The sequence below is a fragment of the Otolemur garnettii genome, unplaced genomic scaffold, assembly GCF_000181295.1.
Source record: "Otolemur garnettii isolate 467f Iridium unplaced genomic scaffold, OtoGar3 scaffold00006, whole genome shotgun sequence".
NCBI lineage: Eukaryota > Metazoa > Chordata > Mammalia > Primates > Galagidae > Otolemur > Otolemur garnettii.
In genome coordinates this window covers 9,128,973-9,150,034 of record NW_003852401.1, presented here as the reverse complement: position 1 = coordinate 9,150,034, position 21,062 = coordinate 9,128,973, and the positions used below count along the sequence as shown (strand labels likewise).

The 21,062-nt window shown below is 38.1% G+C and overlaps 1 protein-coding gene across 1 annotated transcript in view; it reads left to right on the top strand.

The window, feature by feature from the left end:
- The window catches only part of ADAMTSL1 (ADAMTS like 1), an 898,927-nt gene that overhangs the window by 701,666 nt on the left and 176,199 nt on the right, over window positions 1-21,062 (top strand). Inside the window, exons 11-14 of the mRNA XM_012813071.2 lie at window positions 9,006-9,056; window positions 13,635-13,839; window positions 15,121-15,268; window positions 17,950-18,034. Of these exons, the coding sequence (XP_012668525.2) occupies window positions 9,006-9,056; window positions 13,635-13,839; window positions 15,121-15,268; window positions 17,950-18,034 (489 nt within the window). The remainder of the gene's footprint in view (window positions 1-9,005; window positions 9,057-13,634; window positions 13,840-15,120; window positions 15,269-17,949; window positions 18,035-21,062) is intronic.

The following is a 21,062-nucleotide window of genomic DNA, read 5'->3' as shown; positions in this document are numbered from 1 at the left end:
ACGGGCAGGAGTGGGAGCTTTGGCTTGAGATCCTGGTCCTGCCACTTACTAGTTGAATAGCCTTTGGCAAGTTTTTTCTTCTCACTAAGACTGTTTTTTTCATCCTGTGAATTGAGGATAATAACGATATTTACCTCATAAAGTTGTCATGAGGAATAAATGGCGTAATGTGTACATTTCAAGAGCTTAGCAGAGTGCCTGACTCATGATAAGCACTCAATAAATGTTAGTTGCTGCAGCTATTATGACTAAGATGGTGGTTATGATGTTGTTGATGTTACCTCAGAGAAACTCCTAAACCCTTCTGAAATCAGCTTTCTCATCTGTGAAAGGAAAAGATGGAACTCTGGAATTCGATATGAGACTAGAAAGACGTGTCATTTTAGCAACAGGAGGTATAATTCGTCAAAAAATATCATCTTGAAAGTACATCACATTTATCTCATTTTAAAAATATAATGACCATGAGAAATTAAGATAATTAGCAACTCCTGAAATAGTTCACAACTGTCTGAGCACCTCCACTTAACTAGCTGTGAAGCTTTCCTATTTAACTCACATGGGATTTCTGCCAGGTATGTCTCAAAAAAAAAAAATAGCAAATGGTTGACTTATTTAGCAATTAAGCTTATAATGAAATGTTTTCTTAATCGTGGAGGTCTTAGTTTTATTACAGTAGGAAAATGATTTAGAAAAGTAACAACGTGCTTCCTTTTGATTAAGTTCATTTAAATATACTGTGGGAGGGGCAACTAATGAGCGAGCAATAAGCAAAAACCCATAAAAATCCCATTTCCACTTGCATATATTATTTGCAATGAGATAAATGAAGCAGAGTTCTGGTACTTTTTAAAACACACCCTCCTTGAGCTTGCAGATACATCATCAAGCAATTAAATAAACAGTTATAACTCAGCTGTCTGGGCAATTCAATCCTTCTACCACACCAGCTCATCACTCACAGGAAGATCCCTTCTGACATCGTATTTTAAAGTTTTAAAGTAGAATCACTTGTATAATTCTTTTAATGAGTCTGAGTTAATAGAATAGGTATCGTCATTCATCCTCACTTTTAACCTCGCTATATCAGTTCGTAGCCGTGTGACTTTATTAGCTAGGTAACTTTTTTGTTTAACTTCTCCAAACCTGAGTTTTGCCATCTGTAAGATGAAAATAATATTTCCATCAGAGAATAAGTGTGAGGATTAAATAGGATGACACATATAAAGCTCTTAGCAAGATGCCAAGCACTCAGTGAACGTTAGCTATCATTATTATATTGAAACCCACGCCGACAAAAAGACTTCCCCAATGTCACTTCCATTTGAAATCTGTAAGGCCCTTTCACATCACATTATCTGATTTCAGTTTTATAATCTCGGGGAGGGTGGCAAGACAGAGATTGTCATCTATATTTCATAGATACAAAAACTGAAGCTCCCCCTAAGTTAAAGTTACTTGACCAAAGCAAGCTGGGATGTGGATTTAAGTAATTTAGTTCCAGAGCATCTCCTACGCCTCATAAATGTGGGTAACCTGATCCCTGGTGCAACATCCCTTCCATCACTTCCCCGAGTCGCCCTAGTTGGTACCATGCCTTCAGTATCCCGATGAGATCTGGTTGAAACCTGCCATAGACTCCTACAGACAGTACAGAACCACTCACGCTATCAATGCAAAGTCTAGGTGTTTGAATGGACCGCATACCCAGGTTAGGCAAGCAAGCCTCTTCCATATAAGCATAAACACTGATGTTTACTCAAATCAAATAATGGCCAAATCACTCATTACAGAAACAGGTGAACAAAGCCCATGGAAATATTAGTCTCGTTTATTGAAAAGCAATTCAGAAATAACATTCCCTAGTATCAACAATGTTTAACCCCAGAACTGTAGATGAGAAGATGTGAGGAAGTTTTTTATGATTTGACCCAAAATATTAAAATTCTCCAGTAGTTAGTTTATTGCAGGAAATGAATTTGTGTCTAAAAAACTTATAGATATGGACAATGACACAGCCTCCTTTTGGTCTGGTTCCAGTGCAGCCCAGATAAATAAATTTTGCTTACCAGTTTCTATGGTTTGAAAAAATTGGAACCTATTTACAGAATATTTTATCATTCTCTAGATCCCAGTTTGCCTCTATAAATGTTAGGGAAACCCATTGTATTTCAGGAAGTCACCAAGTCTTGGAAAGGGGGGATTTTGATATAACCATCTTACTTCAGTGGTTTTAAGCTATGGCCCACGGAGCTTTGAGTCCAGCCTTCAGCAACCACTTCATACCAGCCAAAGGAACAGATATGACAGATCCAATGTTCTGAGTTTCCAGACACCCACTGTTACTTCATCTTAAAACTTCTGGTCTCTTCCAACATGTGGATTTTGCACAAGACCAAAGCAGAGGGCTAGATGTAAGGTACTCAACATTACACAGAAAGAAAGTGGCAGAGTGGAGGACTGACCCGCCATCTCCCAACTTCTCAGGTGGTCTTCTTCCCCATTTTGTTCTGATCCTCTGCTTTGTTACTGATGAAAAAGCAAAATTCTGTGTCTCTTCAGACGTTTAATTGGACATTAATGGGCTCCTGCCCCATTGTAAACCATTAGTAATGGGCTGATTTCTGTTGCCCTGGAGTTGTCTAGAGAAAATGGCGCACCATCCTCTATACCAGAACTCATTGTACTACAAGCAATTCATTTTCTCTTTCTCTTTTAAATGTAGTAAATAACCCTCTCCTGGGCAAGAGTTTGTGCTTGGTGCTGTGACAAAGGCAAAGATGAATCAACCAGAGTCTCAGCCCCAGCATTTTGAGCAACTGAGCTGTACAGTTATACAGCTCAAATAGTTGTACAGCATGATCCCCGAAAGACTTGTGAGGGAGAGAGGAAAAGAAGATTTTCTAAAAAGCTTTCACAGTTATTTGTGGGAAATACCTGGTGAAAAGATAAAGAGTTAAGCCAAGCAGCACAGTTGTCATTCACTTGTCCTTTCTCTGTGTCACATGAAACAATCACCCTTGCTTACCTGAATAGCCTTCCCAACTTGCCAAAGCACTCTCCAGACGGCCCTCTCTCCCGAGATGGCAGGGCTAGCAAAAGGCAAGGAGTGGGATTAAATGCTGACCCAATGACTATAAATTGGGAGTTTCTTTCCCTCCTCTATTTTATATCCTTGTTTTTGCTTTTTTATTCATTTATCTTAATTCTGGGTGGTGGTTGTACTGCTTGTCTTTGCATCAGCACACCCACGACATGATTTCACTCAGTGAACATTTATGAATCCCCTATGTGCAGGGATGCAATAAAGACCCAATGTGGATTCTGCCCCATGAGATCAAACTGAAGAAAAACTTGTATAATAATTAGAAGTTAGCACAATCATCCCTCAGTATCCATGATAGATGGGTTCTAGGACCTCCCAAACATAGTAAAACCCACAATGCTCGAGGCTCTTATATGCAATGGTGTAGTTGTAGTATTTGCATATAACCTATGCACATTCTCATATACAAGGTCTTGGTGATTAAAATTAAAAATTTATTCTAGAAAAAGTGCTACATAGCTCATTGCTGAATATCACTACAGTCATCTTCAAAGTGCTCCCCTTGGGAAGCTATACACTGATGCCAGTGCCTAGTTCACCCTTAAAGGCAATTTTGAGTTCTTTTTCTAGATGGTTGTCAGAGCTGTCATCATATTACCTCGATGTCCTGAATGTTATGAAAGTATCTTCCTTTTAATAGTTCCTTTGTCTTCAGATAAAGAGAAAAGTCCTTGGGGTCCAGATCTAGTAAAGAGGGAGGATGTTCCAATACAGTTATTTGTTTACTGGCTAAAAACTCCCTCACAGACAGTGTTATGTGAGCTGGTGCATTGTCATGAGGCAAGAGCCAGGAGTCATTGGCCAAGACTTTCAGTTAAGATTTTCCTGTTTCTCTATCCATGTTTTACTTGATCTGCCATGCTTCTCCGTGGTTAGCCAACAATTTGACATACAATTCAATGTATTTTTGCAATGTTTTCATCAGTTCTGCTATGCCATGCCTAGCTTCCCAAGGGGAATACTTTGAAGATCATAATAGTGAGATTCAGTAAGGAAGTAGGTAGCACTTTTTCTAGGATGAATTTGCAAACTTAATTGTCAAGATTTCATATATGAAGATGCACATTGGTTATATGCAAATACTAGAACTACACCATCTCTTCATCTGTGATACTTTCTCTCCCCTCAGAATAATGTTTCATCCATCTGTACACTATTTTCTTCATGGCATTATCCACATAAACTTGGACTAACATATCCCTGATTTCACATCCACTTTTGCCAAGTTTAACAAGAAATTTATGACTGTTTGTTCATTGCTCTAATTCAAGCTCTGACATTCTCATGACAGCACACAAAAACATGCAATGATAATAATAAACACCACTAAGCAAGATACTATCACATATCAACACGAATGCACCTGTGAAACACTGATACACCAAGGTTATGAAACTTTACCAAGTTGTTTGTACTGTGCTGCCAACATAAGCACACACAGTAGCAAGTTCACAAACTTAATTGTCAGGCCTCATATACTTTACATCATCCCTAGATTACTTATATCTAATACAATGTAAATATTACATAAATACTATGTAAATTATTTAGGGAAAAATGTCAAGGAAAAATGTCTGTACATATTCAATGCAAAACAACCATCCATTTATCTTTCTTCAAATATTTTCAAGTCATAGTTGGTTGAATCCACAGATGCTGAACCCACAGATGTGGAGAGCTGACGTAGTTAAAAGCAATGAGAAGAGTTAGTGGTAGGGATGTTTGGAAGTAAGAGAGAGAATTTCTGGCTAGATGTTAAGAGAGAAAAGTCAAGACTTTAGAAGAGGTGGTATTTGTCTAAGAAATTTCACTAGGCATTATGGAGCCACTTAAGTCTTTTCAGTGAAAATAGTGAAATATCAGTTGCTATGACAGAAATGAGGAGGCTGGATTGAGAAATCAATAGAAAGATCTGTTAGGAGACTGGGCTGAAAGTACCCAAACTTGTGTCAGGAGATGTATTTGGCAAAAGTTGCTGGTGTTGAGCTAACAACCAGAAGTGAGTGGCAAAGACAACCCAAATTATGTAGAGTAGATTGGAGAAGCGCACTGCCCTGAACAGTAATCGTGATTGCAGAAGAAGCAGTTTACAGGGGCAGAGAATGAATTATCTGGGTCACACTGAGCTTGAAAATCCTAGAGCACAGCCAGCTATCAGGAGGCCAGAGAGGAAGAACTGCAGCTCTGGAGGAGGCAGAGGGGAGGTCAGGAGAGATTCCCTGAGAGAGACCGTGATGAAAGGATCACCTTATGCTTCCTTTTCATAATAAAAAGAACCTCCATAAATTTGTTGCCCCTGGAGTTAATTATGTTGGGATTTTTTATAGAGAGAAATTTATCACAACATGTAAATTCCACAATATATAAATATATAAAAGTAGTGGGAGTAGTGAGAGTCTGATTTAGGCTTCTCTTTAAAATTGAGGATTTTGTTCTAAAGTAGTATTTTAGCTCATTTCTGCATAAAAATATAATAATCTTGAAGGGACACACGGAATTTGAGGTGATAGTCCTGTTTCATGCATTTATATCATAGTTCCCAATGTTTCTGTCTTACACTTTGTTAGATTTGAATTTTGCCATGTTTGAATATTCCAATTGCTATGATTGTAAAAGGTAATACATTACAGAAAGCTTGGAAAACAGAAACACATAAAGAAAGCAAAAATTACCTATAATCCCAAACTGGTAACTAACCACTGTTGTTCAGTGTTATCTATCTGTATGTGTGTGTGTGTGTGTGTGTGTGTGTGTGCATGCATACACCTGTGTGTGTACACATGTCACGTATGGACACACATATGTATATACTTTATGTAAATGATTGTATATAGATGATATGTTTATACATCTTTTTTTTTAGCATTGTAGGCTATGTTATACATTGTATTTTGTGTTAATTTTTTTCAGTCAACATTAATATATGAGCATTTTTGTGTCATTAAAATGGTTCAAAAAGATGTGTTAATATGCTGTATAACATTTCATCATATGAACCCATCATGACTCTGAAGCATTCTCCTGAATTGTCACTGTACAATTCAGTGAGGTGTGTATTTAGAGAAAATGAGGTAGGATGTCTTTTCTACTGATGCCACATTACTCTAGAATGGTCCTGACCTTCTCTTCTCACCATACAACCTCTACTGAAGAGCATAAGCAGTCAGGATAGTCAAGGGGATGGAGAATGAGGAGCTTTCACTCCCAAAGCCACTGTTTCTTATATCTTACCTTTGTGATCATTTTTAAAAATCATTTTTGCCTCCTTCACCACTCCCCCCATACTCAGGCCCATGCCTGAATTCATGCATATATATACACACACATCCAAATCGAGACACAAACATGGGGGAAATATCTTAAAATCCCTGAGTTACATTGTTTCTCATCATTCTTTATGAGGAACACTTAACAACACAGTGTAGGTAAGCAATCAGAAGTTAACATTTAGGTAAGATTGCCTTCCCCACCGTGACAGTGCAGTGAGGGGCCAGGGCCACGACGTGAACCCCGAGAGAGAGCACGGAGCCCCTGCTCACAAATGTGCATCAGCAGGACTGGACAGAGAGCCATTGTTTTGATATCTTTCTGTTTTCACAGGTGCCACAGAGTCATTTTATGAGGCTTCACTATGACCCATGCCATAGAAAGACAAATATAGCTATAGTTTTGCTGAATCCAGGTTTAAAGCTCCTTATTCAAACAAAAACATACTTTCCAAGTCAGTCCAAAGCAAAGCCCAACATCTTGAATTCTCTACACTCCCCCTTCTATTCTGGTTCTTCGCTTCTATTTGTCTCCCTCAGTGCCAGTCTCCATTTTATATATCATCAGCTGATAAATCAGTTGACAGAGATCTGCAACAGTGCCTTTTAATATTGAAAATGACAAATTACAGCCATAAATTTTTTGAGGCGAGAAGGCAATGGTCTGCCTCTCTGCACTTCAGAATTGATGTAGACATTCAGAAAGATACTAGGGTCCAGTAATATGTGACTTCAAAGTCAATTTGATTTATTCCTTAATTGAGTGCTATTAAGTAACAGTGTATGCATGATGTTATTAGAAGGACTTTGGCGTATTGGTATTCTTTAAAATATAGACTTTGTTTTAGAAAGAAAATTCCCTTAAATACTAGATATAAGAAAGACTGGAAAGAGATCATATGATTCTAATAAAGACAGGGCTCAACTTTCGTCTTCACTTTTTGGTCTGTCAGGAAAAGGTGGGAAAGAATGGGAAATTTAAATCAGAAAACAGAGAGAAAAGTTAAGTAATATTCCTTTCATTTATGAGTTAGAGAACCATGGGGTTTCGATCATGCCCAAAGACAGCATTCCAGTTTCTTGAATGTTGTTACCCAAACACACACAATATCACATACATACACCATGAAAATTTTATCACACAAATGTAAAGAGTTCAGTTATACAAATAAATATGGAAAAATGAGTCACACAAGAGAAATAAATTTGCACTACAGTGATTTTCCTTCCTGGGAAAAGGTATCTCTCTTCACAGCTTTGTTTCCAACTTTCTCTCAAACAAATTTAACTTCTCTCTTATATCCCCTTTCCTTTCATTAATTTCTTTGGAATATACAGAGGCCCCTTCATCCCTCTCTCTTTCCTTCTTTCCTTTCATGATCCTCAATCATCCAGTTAATCCTCTGACCCACAATATACCCAGCTCACTCTTTCTACCCCCATGCCTAAGTTTGCTAGCCATATGTTTTAAAATACTACATTATCCCATAGCAGAAGATGGGGGTCAAAACATATAAACGTTTGTATTGGATATATCAAGGTTTTGTACATATATAAATATATACTATATACTCATCCATCCATCCAGGAATGCAGATAGAATACGTGGGTTCCTTCAGTATTCAAAAGAGGGGCCTTCTATTATTTGTCAGTTGCAAAATAAGCATCTTCCACGTATGCCCTGCCATGCTCTGCATCTGTGCACTTAGTCTCCCCATCTCCCGCTCTTGACGGAGGCTCTGTTGTACTAACCCCCTTATCCAAAACCCATCAATCAAAAATCCTCAAGCAAGGACCCAGTCTTAACAATTGGAGGCTTTAAGTGAAATCAGTGACGTAGGGGAGAGTAGTAGACTAGCGTCTTAAAGACCTCCAGAACCTCCACACAGCCTGTAAGGTCACGTAGATCCTGTAGCCTCTACTCTGATTCTAAACCTCACGGGTTTCCCAGGGCACCAGATACATTATCAGCAGCCTTGACCATCACAACCATCACCATAATTAGCAGTTAACACTGTGCATTATTTCATAGACTGGGAAAAAAAAAAACATCTCATACTCATTATCTCACATTAACTGCCTACCTTTAGTTTGGTAGAAAAATTAAAGTACATAAGTGACTGTTTCCCAGTTCTGCCGAGAAAAGAAACTGACTAATGCAGTTACATAGTCCGGTCATTTCTGAGATACATGCGCTCTGATGGCTGTCTTTCATCACAAATGAGACAGTAACTGCAATTGCTTGGTAAGCATCTGGAAGTAACATTAATAATGATGATAATAAGAATGACCTCATAGGATGTATAATTTGGGGATTAAAGAGCATTTACAAGCTTATTGTGTCATAGTTAATGATGAGGTGCCAGGTTTTCTTGCCACTACCCTTTCCAGTGGTATTTCCTGCTTGGATCAGAGAACTAATTACAGTCAATGGTGCCCTTCCAAAGAACTGGCCCCATCCTAAAGCATATGTCAGCATAAAGGTATTGAACTGTTTTAGTGTTGTTTTTCAGAGATGATTTATTGATGTTATTTTGCATTTGTATTTAAAAAGTTGTATAATGTAATCATGTAGTGTTGATTTTATTGTGTGTACCTTCTACTCAGAGGGTTGGCATTATTGTTCCTAACAGTGACGGATTCAAGCAGATCATGCCTTATGACCTCTACCATCCCCTTCCTCGGTACGTAAATCCGTCGTCCTGATGTTAGAATTAGCAAATCAGTCTTCTGCTGCTTTTATGTATATGAATACATACACACACACACACACACACACACACACATACACATATAAAGAGAGTCTGTGTTATTCTGTAAAGAAAAAGAAGAAGAAGAAGAAGAAGAAGAAGATGGTAGATGGTATATTTTGCAATCCATCCTGAGTTCTGCTTTTGAATAATATTGGCCTGCTCAGACTGTAAGCTTGTCATTCAAAACCCATTTTAAGATAGGATCATATTACATTGGAGAGGACACAGTAATTCACTCTGATTAGATACAGTGGGTGGGTTTATATTCTATCTTTCTTTCGCTCCCTTTGTCCTTTTCCATGTTTCCTCTGCAACACAAACCTAGTCATTAAAGCACTGTTGCTAATTGCTAAACAAACACTGCCTGAAGTATTAGAGCAATACCACAAATGTGGAATTCCAGATGTGCTATTATTCTACATGGGGGCTTTGAATGTCCTCTTTTTACTTCAAAGGAGTCATAATTAAGTACAAAAGGACAATTCTGTCATATTTCTATTGTTCAGCGCATTTGGGGAGATATTTTTTCCAAAACATAAAATTCAGTGTGCCGCATTGCTTTTTAAAAGTACAGGACTTTTTAAAACTAGAAAAAGTCGTGAAAGCAATTCAAGAACTTTTAAAAGAATCTGTTCTCCTTATAATATATTCATACGAAAACTGGAAAATATACTGGCTACAGAGTGGACTTCCTGTCCCACTGGAATAGCTCTACACAGAGCGGAAATCAGAATGGGGATTGAAATAGACCTTTGCTCTGTTTTCTTTGCTTATTTGTCCCTTAGGGAACCACTTGCTATTTAGAACCAACGGTTTAAATCATATCATAAATAGCGGGAATAATCCATAGTGGTTTGCTCTGTCCCCAACTAAACCAAGCCCAGAAAATCATTTTATTCTGAACTGTAAAAGAAAGCAAAGTTTGATTGAAAATATCCAAATACCTACTGAATTAGAGGCCCTATAAGGTCAGCTAGGCTAATACCCCAGTAATGCTTCACTCTCCCATTCATTCTTCCCACTCACAACTACACATAAACATCTCTATGTTTATAGATTATAAACATATGTAGTTACACAGATATGCATTCTTATTCAGTGCGTATGTATTGTCACATGCATAAATACATATAGATATTCGTATAATATACATACACCAATGCAGGTCGTCATCCAGTGTCTACTTAAATACTCTCAGGGACTAGCAGGAAACTCACTTTGCATGTAATGGTCACATAGAGATGGGTGGATTTGATTTATACTAGATATTTGTTGTTTGTTGTTTTAAAATCTTTCACGCAGGGGCCACCTCCTTAGTCAGCTCCTTCCCACTTTTCTATGACTATATTGATAAAGAATATAAATAACTTCAGAACATGTCTGATGTATCATTTCGCTGGTTTGATCAAGAACTCTTCTCCTTAAAAGAATGTAATGAAAATATCAAAAGATCAATTCACCAGAACTAAGATTTAATTTCTCTATCTGTAAAATAACCATTCATGGGATGCACATATCTACATGAAAGCCACACATTTTAAGACAAAGGCAAAGTTGGGTGTCAGGAGTGAGCAACTTCACGGTTGTGTTTTTCCTGTAGTGGCTGCTCCTAGGTTTCTGTCATGTCTATGATCTCTTTTGTTTGTATTTCCCTGGCATAACGATTAGTGCCTACTGTAAGTTAAAATTTATTTCTGATCAACTGGGATTTCCCCCAAATGCCTAACACCCAGTGGTAAACTGAAATGGTCCTCCTTGGGAGCGGGGGGGGGTTGCACCTCGTCCATGCATCACAGTGGGAGAGGGGAAAGACGATTAGCAAATAAACCCTGTACTCCTGAGGATGATAAGTCCTAAACTCAGGACTTTACTGATAAAGTCTTAGTAAACTGAAGCCATTTCTTTCTACAAATGTGTTTTCACGTAATAAGAAGAAATGGTCCTTAAATGGCAGGTACCCACTGATCAAGGCAGAAGGCTTTACTTATTTAAATGAGTTTAAGACCTCAAGTATAGATACAAAACACAATTTAACAAATAACAGATCTTGAGATGGATCTTTCCTGCTTTCAGTCGATGGTAATTCCTATCCAAACAGATTATGAGAATGGACCCTGTTAAGTCATCTCAGTTCTTAATTATAATACTATATGCCACTTTTCTACTTTCTTCTCGATTTTGAGACTTTATCAAACACAGTGTTGCTTAAAAAGTTAAAAGCCAAAGGAGTTAAAATGTATGAAATATAAATTCATTTAATGTTCTCAAGGACAAAATTCTTGGATACATGTTTTTTTATTCCAAGCATTTTCCTGGTTACTGTTTTAAGACCTCCCAACTGATGCCCTCTCTTGGCTTTTGTTACATTTTCTTTAAATCACCCAGACACGTTTCACCCATACAAGGATTCACATGATAATTTTTTACATGTAGAAGTGTAGTTGTATGCTGGAACCATACTATAAATTCTCAGAGTAACATTAGCCTCGTTTGTCTTTCTGTGATCACTGACAGTGAAACGGATACTTGTTACTATTTGTGAAATATGGTCAGATCCAAGTGTTCAGATAGCAATTAATCACTCTCCCATTAGAAGGGTCAAGTTTAGGGATTTTAGAATAGCAGTTAGAAAATACGCTCTTTTATAGTATCTTAATATTCTAAGCACTTAAATGTACATTTACCAACATACTCCGATTTCCCTGTCATATCAAATCTAACGTGAATTTGTTCGTGCATATTCAGCCCAATTTTGATCTGAGTCAGGCCTGTTACCCACCTCCTGAAGGAAGCCCTCTAGAGATTTACATGGAGGCAAGTGGGAATTGGTCTTAGCCTTTCAGAAGAGAAATTCTCTACAGAGCAACTTTATTCTCTTGAAAGAGATTAGAAAATCTAAGAGCTAAGCAGAGGGCCTCAGTTTCCCCATAATGACATTTTCTTATATGCAGTGGAAATATTGCATAGGAAAATATTGTATTTGGCAGCACATTTGGCTTTTGGCAGTGAAGACAACAATTGTTGCCTAAACTTCAATAGTGCAGAGAAAGTGTGAAGGGAAACCCTTTGTAACTGGAAAATGCACATTATTCAGACTTGTGCAGAGGAGAAATCCAGCTCTCAATGTACACAAAATATGACTTGTAGGAATACGAATGTCTTCATGGTACTCCTGTGCAATATTCTAAAATTTACTATTCAAATGGATCAGTGCAGTGGCATTTTATTTCTCTCATTGAAATTGTATCTCTCGGGCGGCGCCTGTGGCTCAAAAGGGTAGGGTGCCAATCCCATATGCTGGAGGTGATGGGTTCAAACCCAGTCCTGGCCAACAACTGCAAAAAAAAAAAAAGAAAGAAAGAAAGAAGTTATATCTCTCATAATTGTCAGAGAACTCTTAAAGCTGCTTAGCAATCCTCATCAATAAGAAGAATATACATAAGATATAGAAGCTCAACTCAGTCCCAGTGTTTCTGTTTTTTAGAACATCTACATTCTAGGGTGGCGCCTGTGGCTCCAAGGAGTAGGGTGGGTGCTGGGCCTATATACTGCAGGTGGCGGGTTCAACCCTGACCCCAGCCAAAAACTGAAAAAAAAAAAAAAAAAAAAAGAAAAAGAAGGAAGTCTACATTCTCTAAAGCTACAAAAGAGAGAAAACAACTAGGCAAAGCTATCTCTCTCTCCATCTGAATTCAACTGCTTCAGAGCTATGTATAGCTCTCAACAGTCAACGGAATTGTCTTAAATATTATTGGAAATGTTATTTTCTGTTTTACTTAACTGTGTACCTGGATTCAGATGCCATTAGCATTCCAACCAAAATCAAACCTTTCACAGTTCTAGGAATTCTTTACTGGAAGAACTCTATCTGTATCCTTCAAAAATTAGAGAATAAGTGGATAACGCCTATAGTAACACTTCTGTTTCTCAGCTTAACAATGGCACCGTTTAAACATCAGAATTGTGCTGAATCTGTGTAGCCCCAAAGCTGATGATTGCAGAAGTAAGGGAGTCCTTTGTTTACCTTGATCTTTTATGAGCTTCTCCTGCAAAGAGCACCTAGAAGTTAAGAAACCAAGTACTATCTGCTACAATAAAAATAAAAAGTAGCAGCTCAGTTGCAAATGATTAGTGTCAACTGGTTATCCATAAGCACTTAATGTGTTTATGAAAATAAATTACATGTATATAGAAACCATAGTAAGAAAAGCTAAGGACTACATCTTTTGAGTAGGTCACAGATACCGCAGATATCTTTGTGAACAGCTCTCAAACTGTAATTTCTTACATTTGTGTAGAGCACCATGGTTTGCAAGCCCTCTTGGCCATGGTGAATCCTTCTCTCTTAATCGTCAGATTGTAAGCAATAGATGGCTTCTGGTTCTCTGGACAGTAGCCTCTCAGAACCTGTCTATACCGATAGGCATGGGGAAAGGGGTTGGTCTGCCGGTCACTGAGGAGGTTTGGCAATGTGCATGTCTGCCCTGATGACTACCCTTGCTTCTGTAGGTGGGAGGCCACCCCGTGGACCGCGTGCTCCTCCTCGTGTGGGGGGGGCATCCAGAGCCGGGCAGTTTCCTGTGTGGAGGAGGACATCCAGGGGCATGTCACTTCAGTGGAAGAGTGGAAATGCATGTACACCCCTAAGATGCCCATCGTGCAGCCCTGCAACATTTTTGACTGCCCTAAATGGCTGGCACAGGAGTGGTCTCCGGTAACTGTGCCTTCTTTCTTTGTTCATTAGGAGAGTAAGTCCACTCTTCCCTCTCACCACCATGGCCCACCGGGTACCCTGTGCGGCTCCACACTTCTCCTCTTGAGGTGTCTAGAAGCTTACCAGCTTAGCTCCTGGAGTAGGATTGCCCCAAAGCCAGCATGACCGAAAGTAATTGATGTTTTTTTTAAATGTCTTTCTTCAAGTTACTTCAAGAAGCCTCAATTTCATCCCAGATAATGTTCCTTCAAATGGCAAAGGGAAATGAATGCCTTTCAAGAGTAACTGAGGCTGAATGACTAATCCTGACTCTGTGAAAGCTGCTTTAATGATAGAGTTCAGTAGACCACAAGTTCGATTTCACTTTTTTATCATTATACTTTAATCTATAACCAAAAAGGGTCTAAGTAGATTATAATTAATACTACTATGTATATTATTTGTTGAGGGAAAAGGTGAAAGGATAATAGTGCAAAAATTAAAATTGGGATGTAGAATTAAATTAAATTAAATTAAATTAAAATTGGGTAGAATAATTAAAACAAAACAGTGATAGACATTAGGAAACTCGCTGTAATTAAACATAAATGTTATTCTGGGTTCCCTGGCTGCTAATGCTAAGAGGGAAATGGCAAAGGAACTGGAATGATGAAATAAACCATTGTGCCCTCAAGACACGGTTGAGTCAAGTCACAGGGTTCGCTGAGCCCTGTGGCTTTGTGACAGCAGATCAGAGCTGTGACATTTTCTATCATGCGTGGAGAACCATGGGAGGGACTATCAATGTCTGGCATCTGGCCATGGGATGAGTTCCTTGAAAGTAGTTTTTTCCCATTTCAGTCAAGGGGATTGGCCATGCCTCAGTATAAATTAGTTAATGACGGAAGTACACCATTTTAAAATATTCAGGTGGGAGCATTTCCCAAATTTTTGGATATCGCAGTCATTAGCAAAGTAATAAATAAATAAATGGCAGTGTGGCACATCAAACTTGAACACAGGCTGTAATGTCTTTTCTCCTTTTCCATGCTTGGTCTGAGACTTTTCACACAAGGAGTGCTTAAAGATTGCTGACTGATTAATAAGGCCTGGAAGAGTCCTTTTTTAGCCAACTTCACATCAAATAACAGAACAAAGATCTCATGACTGATAAGAAGTGGTATAAATTTACCCGGAGTACACAAGAAGGAATCTTTAGATTAAAAAGTCTTGGATGGGAAGGAAAGAAAAGTAAACAAGGCTTTGTCTATGAGTCTCCTCTCTCTTGCCATCTCTTTCCAGTGCACAGTGACGTGTGGCCAGGGCCTCAGGTACCGTGTGGTTCTCTGCATCGACCATCGAGGAATGCACACAGGAGGCTGTAGCCCCAAAACAAAGCCCCACATCAAAGAGGAATGCATCATACCCACTCCCTGCTACAAACCCAAAGGTAACTTGATAGGCGTTCTCCTACCACTCTGTTCATTGCTAAGTGTATTCAGGTGATGTTTTAAACTCCCTGGAATATTTTTAAGTCTCCTTAGTATGCTTAGTACGAATTTTTTATAACTTAAACTAAATGAATTTGGTTCCCTTTAAAAATCTTTCCAATGGTTTTCATTACAAATTTCTAAGTACTGCCTATAGAAATCTGTTTATACACTGTCTCTCAAGTCATAAAGTTGTTTGAAGACTGTTGCTGAAAAATAACAGAGGGACCTGCTTAGAGGGAGATCAGGTATTATAGAAATCTGTGTGTGATTTACTATCCACATTTCTTGATGTTGTAAACAAGGGAATAAGTCCAAGTGAGTCCTTTGCTAAGCCTGAAACACACTGGGAAGTCTCACACTTCAAACTGAAGAAACGGAAGATTGTCACTTTTTTATATTAAAAATTAAACATTAGCATGAGACTGAATTCCAGAATCGTAATTTGAAATAAAATTTTGAGTAGATCATAAGATAATAGATATTGCCCACAATTTATTAAAAAGGAACTTTAGAAAAGTTCTACTTAGCAAGATTTAATATAATTGTACTGCGTCTCTCAGATTGGCATGAATACGCCTCTGATTTCTGTGCAAGTATTGTTATCTCTGTCAGTGAAAGAGAAAAATCCAAAGCCACAAATCATTCAGAGGTAAAGAATTCTTTATTATAAACCTCCTCTAATTTTTAGTATTTAGATAGGGTTCCCATTTCTTTCTTTAAACATTTTGTTAAACTATTACATTTCTTTGAAAATCAGCCACTGTGTAAGTTTTTATTATCCTCTAGCTTGCCTCAGTGCAAGTGAACGGCATCATAAAATCTAAATGATATAAAATGAAACCAAAGAACCAAAGTATATCAGAAATCCCGATTCGTTTTAATAAATGCTCTCTTTCTAAGCCTCAGTTTCCTCATCTATAAAATGGGGGTAATCATAGTATCTGTGTATTATTAGATCATGTGAGAGTTAAATGAGATGTAATGTAGATACAATGGTTAACCTAATGCCTGGCATACAGTCAGTTCTGCTCAAATGTAACCGTTAGTGGTTCACTATCATTATTGTCCTCAAAAGTATGAGGAAGTGACCATAGGCACATCAGATAGAATTCAGTTAAAATCAACAGTCAACTATAATCCACCTACTGGAGCCAAACTGAATGATTCATTATTGAGAGACAATAAGTCAGGCTTTCAGAGGTAGCTTCACTGTCATTTAATGGGAACAGATAGGGTAATTGTAAAGTGATGTGTACATAGATATTGCCTTGCTCAGTGGGTAGGGTGCTGGCCACATACACCAAGGCTGGTGGGTTCGAACCAGTCTGGGCCAGCTAAAATCAACAGTGACAGCTGCAACAAAAATACAGCCAGATGTTGTGGTGGGCCCCTGTAGTCCCAGCTACTGGGGAGGCTGAGGTAAGAGAATCACCTAAGCCCAAAAGTTTGAGGTTGCTGTGAGCTGTGACACCATGGCACTCTACTGAGGGCAACATAGTGAGACTCTATCTCAAAAAAAAAGTAAATAAGTAAATAGAAATAAAATGTTAGCAAATCCTTTTGGCATTGGCAGTTTTACATTTCTCACTTGCTTTGTTTTCTGACTATAAATAATGGCTGCACATGGAGGACAAGAAGTGATGCCCCTCACTTACAATAGTCGGTCATTTATTAGCTTTATCATCACCGAGCCACTTCAGAGAAAGAAAAGCAATTTGTGGTTTACTATCAAGAATGAAATCTGGATTTTCACAACTAAGAAGTGAGACTGGCTCTCTAAACATCATTAAAATACCATATAATTCTATCATGTGTATATATAGAGATATATTTCTTTCATCTTTGCAATTCTATGTTATAAAATGGTGATCGTGCTTCATTGGCTCATACTATAAAGGCAAATATGCCTGTAAATGACCCTAATAAATATGTCAGAATGGGAATCTTGGCAGTTACGTCTGTAGGCACAGTTACAACCTCCCTCTTGATTTTTCTCCTCCACATTTTTCTTCCCAGGAAGTAGTTAGGAAGCTCGTTCCGAATTGTTTGGCCAAAGCTAGATAAGTAGGTGAAACCAGTCAAATTATGGGTTATGAACTCTAAGTTGTACATATTCCAATTGTCAGTGAGACTTGGGGTAGTACTGACTGAGCCAGATCTCTGAAACATTATTTTGTGAATTTCAGAGCAGCAGAGTTTATGTTTGACAATGTGACATAAATCACACTTAGCCAAGAGACAAAAATAAGTTAGAATTTATTAAAAAAAAATAGTACAGTATTTTCTGTTTGTTTTAAAAGGTAAATACTGTTCTAGCTTTTTAACAGGAGACAGTGAAAAGATGCTTCGATGATTCTTTATGTGCACACTGAGCTAGAGCTCCCAGAATTGTGGAGAGGAAAAATGTGCACGGACTCGTATTAAACATTCTTCAAATCCTACTTTATTTTTCTTGATCTAACCATCATCAGAAGCGGCAATTTACCTATAAAAATATTGTTTGTGGTTGTCAACATAGTATGAATAACTTCCAGGCATAGTGCCAAACTAAGAATCGGTGAGGAGAAAAAGGAACGTCCCCCAAATCCCAGATTGGTTCTAACCTCTTCTCTTGTGTGTGCATTCACTGAATTCTCAGAGAAACTTCCGGTGGAGGCCAAGCTGCCTTGGTACAAACAAGCTCAAGAGCTAGAAGAAGGAGCGGCTGTGTCAGAAGAGCCCTCGTAAGTTTTAAAAGCACAAATTGTTCACCTTTGGAAGCTCGTGGGTTTAAAGAATGCAGTGCCTCCCAGGTCATGTCTTTCAGGGTTCTGAACTAAGGGTAATCATCTTACCGGTGAAATGAGGCTTTGGGGCTCTCTCATTAGAGATTTATGAGTTGCAAAGAGTTTGTCAAAACTCATGTTTGGTCTCAAAATCCTTTTTAATTTTGCCTACAGTAGGAAGGTGGAGGCATAGTGCTTACTCTCTTCTCCAAACTCTGACCTCTTTTCTCTTAGAAACAGGCCACAGGTGAGAAGGCCCAGGTGGCATCTGATGATGTAACGTAGGTTTGATGTGGAAGCTTTTCACACTCCTTACCCCCCAGCTTTGCAGTGTACCTATTCACCAAAAAAGGGGGGGGAGTGGTGGTAAGGAAAATGTGTCTGGGGCAGAGGGAGTTTATTAGCTTTGCTTTTCCTTTTCTTGCTGGCTTTGGTGTCACAGGGAGACCCAGGCCTTTGCCCCACTTGCTCAGGATCCCATCCTTGCTCAGTTTTGTCAAGGCCAGGAAATTTGTAAGACCATTAGGCACGGATTTGCCAGATACTTCAGAAGCAGACACTAAGAGAGCTAAAAGTAGATGAATGATCAATGAGTAAATATATATTGGTTTTACTAGAAAACACTCAGAGTTATGTTTGCTGCGTCAGTTTTACAAAGAAGAGAATACACTCTATTGACAAATTATTATCTTTAACCAGAGCAATTTCTCAGGGGAAGATTTTCCAGATTTATCATTTATTATAAGGGCTAGGCTCTGTGTTATTCACGACACACAAGACATGTCACACCACCTCCAGGAGTTCCCAGGAGAGCGTGTGGGTTATGAAATGGTTTCTAAATTCAACTCATGGTCTAAATCATAAGTTTCACATTGTAATCAATATATTCAATGCAATGGAGAATTTTCTCAGATTCATCCTGTTTGAAATCTGATGTGGTTTGCCAGAACACAGTTGTGTTCTGGAATCTTACTCTAAACAGCAAGAGATTTGAGAAGAAATGAAGAATATAGATTTGTACAGTAAGCAAAGGTCATTTGTCAGGAAATTATATTGTCACTTGATTCCACAGAAAAATTGTCCATGCATTGAGCAAAACATTTCTTACTCAGAGGGACAATTAACAAAACATAGATTATTTCTGCACTGTAAAGTTACTACAACAACATTTTTTACTTGTTTGAGAAAAAGCAACTAACCCTGGCAGAACTCTGGGGGAAAGGCCGCAGGTACCAATCAGAAGGCAACCTTCAGGGGAATGTGTGAAGCTTGCACAGTTTTGTCTTTCACCTGTCGGTACCTGGCTTTCCAGCCCTTCCTATTACTGAAGGGGAAGTAAGCAGTTGATTTTAAAGTAGCATGAACTCCTTCGTCCACTAAGATCCTATTTAAGTCACAGAAAGATGCTGTGTAACCGCAGCTGGTTACTCCTTTTATATACTCTTGGATTAAATGTGTTTAAAACCAAATATGTATTATTTTACGTATTTATAAACTCTCTGCTCTCCTTGCACGCTACGTTTTGTCATTTGGTCTAAAGTACAGTCCTATCTATAATATTGCATTCCGACTGATGTCAAATAAGACAATAAAGTTGAAGATGAACAAAAACATCTTACATCAGTCATGAAACATCCTTCCCATTATTAGATGCCTCTCAGATGCAAGCTGTAAGCAGAGATTAGTGCTTCCGCAGAAGCGTTGCATAGTCCATGATCAACCGTATATTGTAATGGTTTTCTCCTACTAAAGGTCTGATTAAGATGCATAATGTTTAATTTTAATCTTAATAAAACCCCTAAAGCAGTTAAACACATAGCTTTAGCCATTGGAACTATAGCCATATATGAGACTATTAAATTTTACTCTGAGTGTAATGGAATCGCCATCTTGGCATGATTAATCTGAATTGAAGTAGACTGTAATTGGAGTGGTGGTACAGGGTGAAGGAAATGTATACTATTATGCCCAGAACAATAATAACTTTTATACCAAAATGAAATAAATGACAGCTGTAGAATAATGTAATGAAAGGTATATGGTTTCCACATTTTAATACACTTTACATGTTCAGCGCACTGCACTCTGAGAAAGGTCCTGAGTGTCGTGTTATTTTTTTTTTTACTTTCATTGATTTTGAACTTAAAGAATGTAATTTTGCATGGCTTTAATTCCTTCTTTTTTAAAAACCACATATACCAGTTTTGAACTGTATGTAACAACCTATAATTAGTCTCCAAAGCATAATGAAAAAATGATATACTGTCAGCAAGTCATCCCTTCCCCCTACCAAAGAGACTCACATTGCTTAAATTAAATGCTAATGTTTCAGAGCTGCGGCTGTCACTTCTGAACTGCCACAGAGAAACAGAACAGTGGTCCAGAGCTATTATCTGTCGCCTTGGCTCTAGCCAACACTGGAGAGGGCTTATAGTAAAGCAGCATGTATCACTTATTTCCGCACATGGAAAGTGAAAATATTATCACCAGCCTGTCTCATTAAATAACATGGGGAAATTACCAGATTAAAGTCTTTTGCATTTGAAGATATCCTTATTAAATGTTAGATACTTTTAGTAATCCTAACATGTAAGGAAAAGATTGGTTAGCACTCTGGCCAAAAATGTGTTGGAACGCAACCACTCTGAGATGTTTAGAAGAAAACTTTGATAAAAGACTAAAAACAGAATTGCCAAGAAATAACTAGAACTTTATAGTAGAGAAGAGTGTACCAACACCCAACACTGTAGTTCCACTAAACTGAACACCACACGGAAGATACAAATTCAGTTATCAGAATACCAGTCTCATGGATTGACCAACAAATTCATGGCAATGGGATCGCATCGTGGTAACATACTTAAATGGATGCATTCATCATATAAAGCTACAACTTCTATTCAAAAAAACTTTTGGATGTTGATTCTCTTCACCAACAACAGAATTGTGATTTTTTTGATTCATATGGTAGGAACGTCATACTATT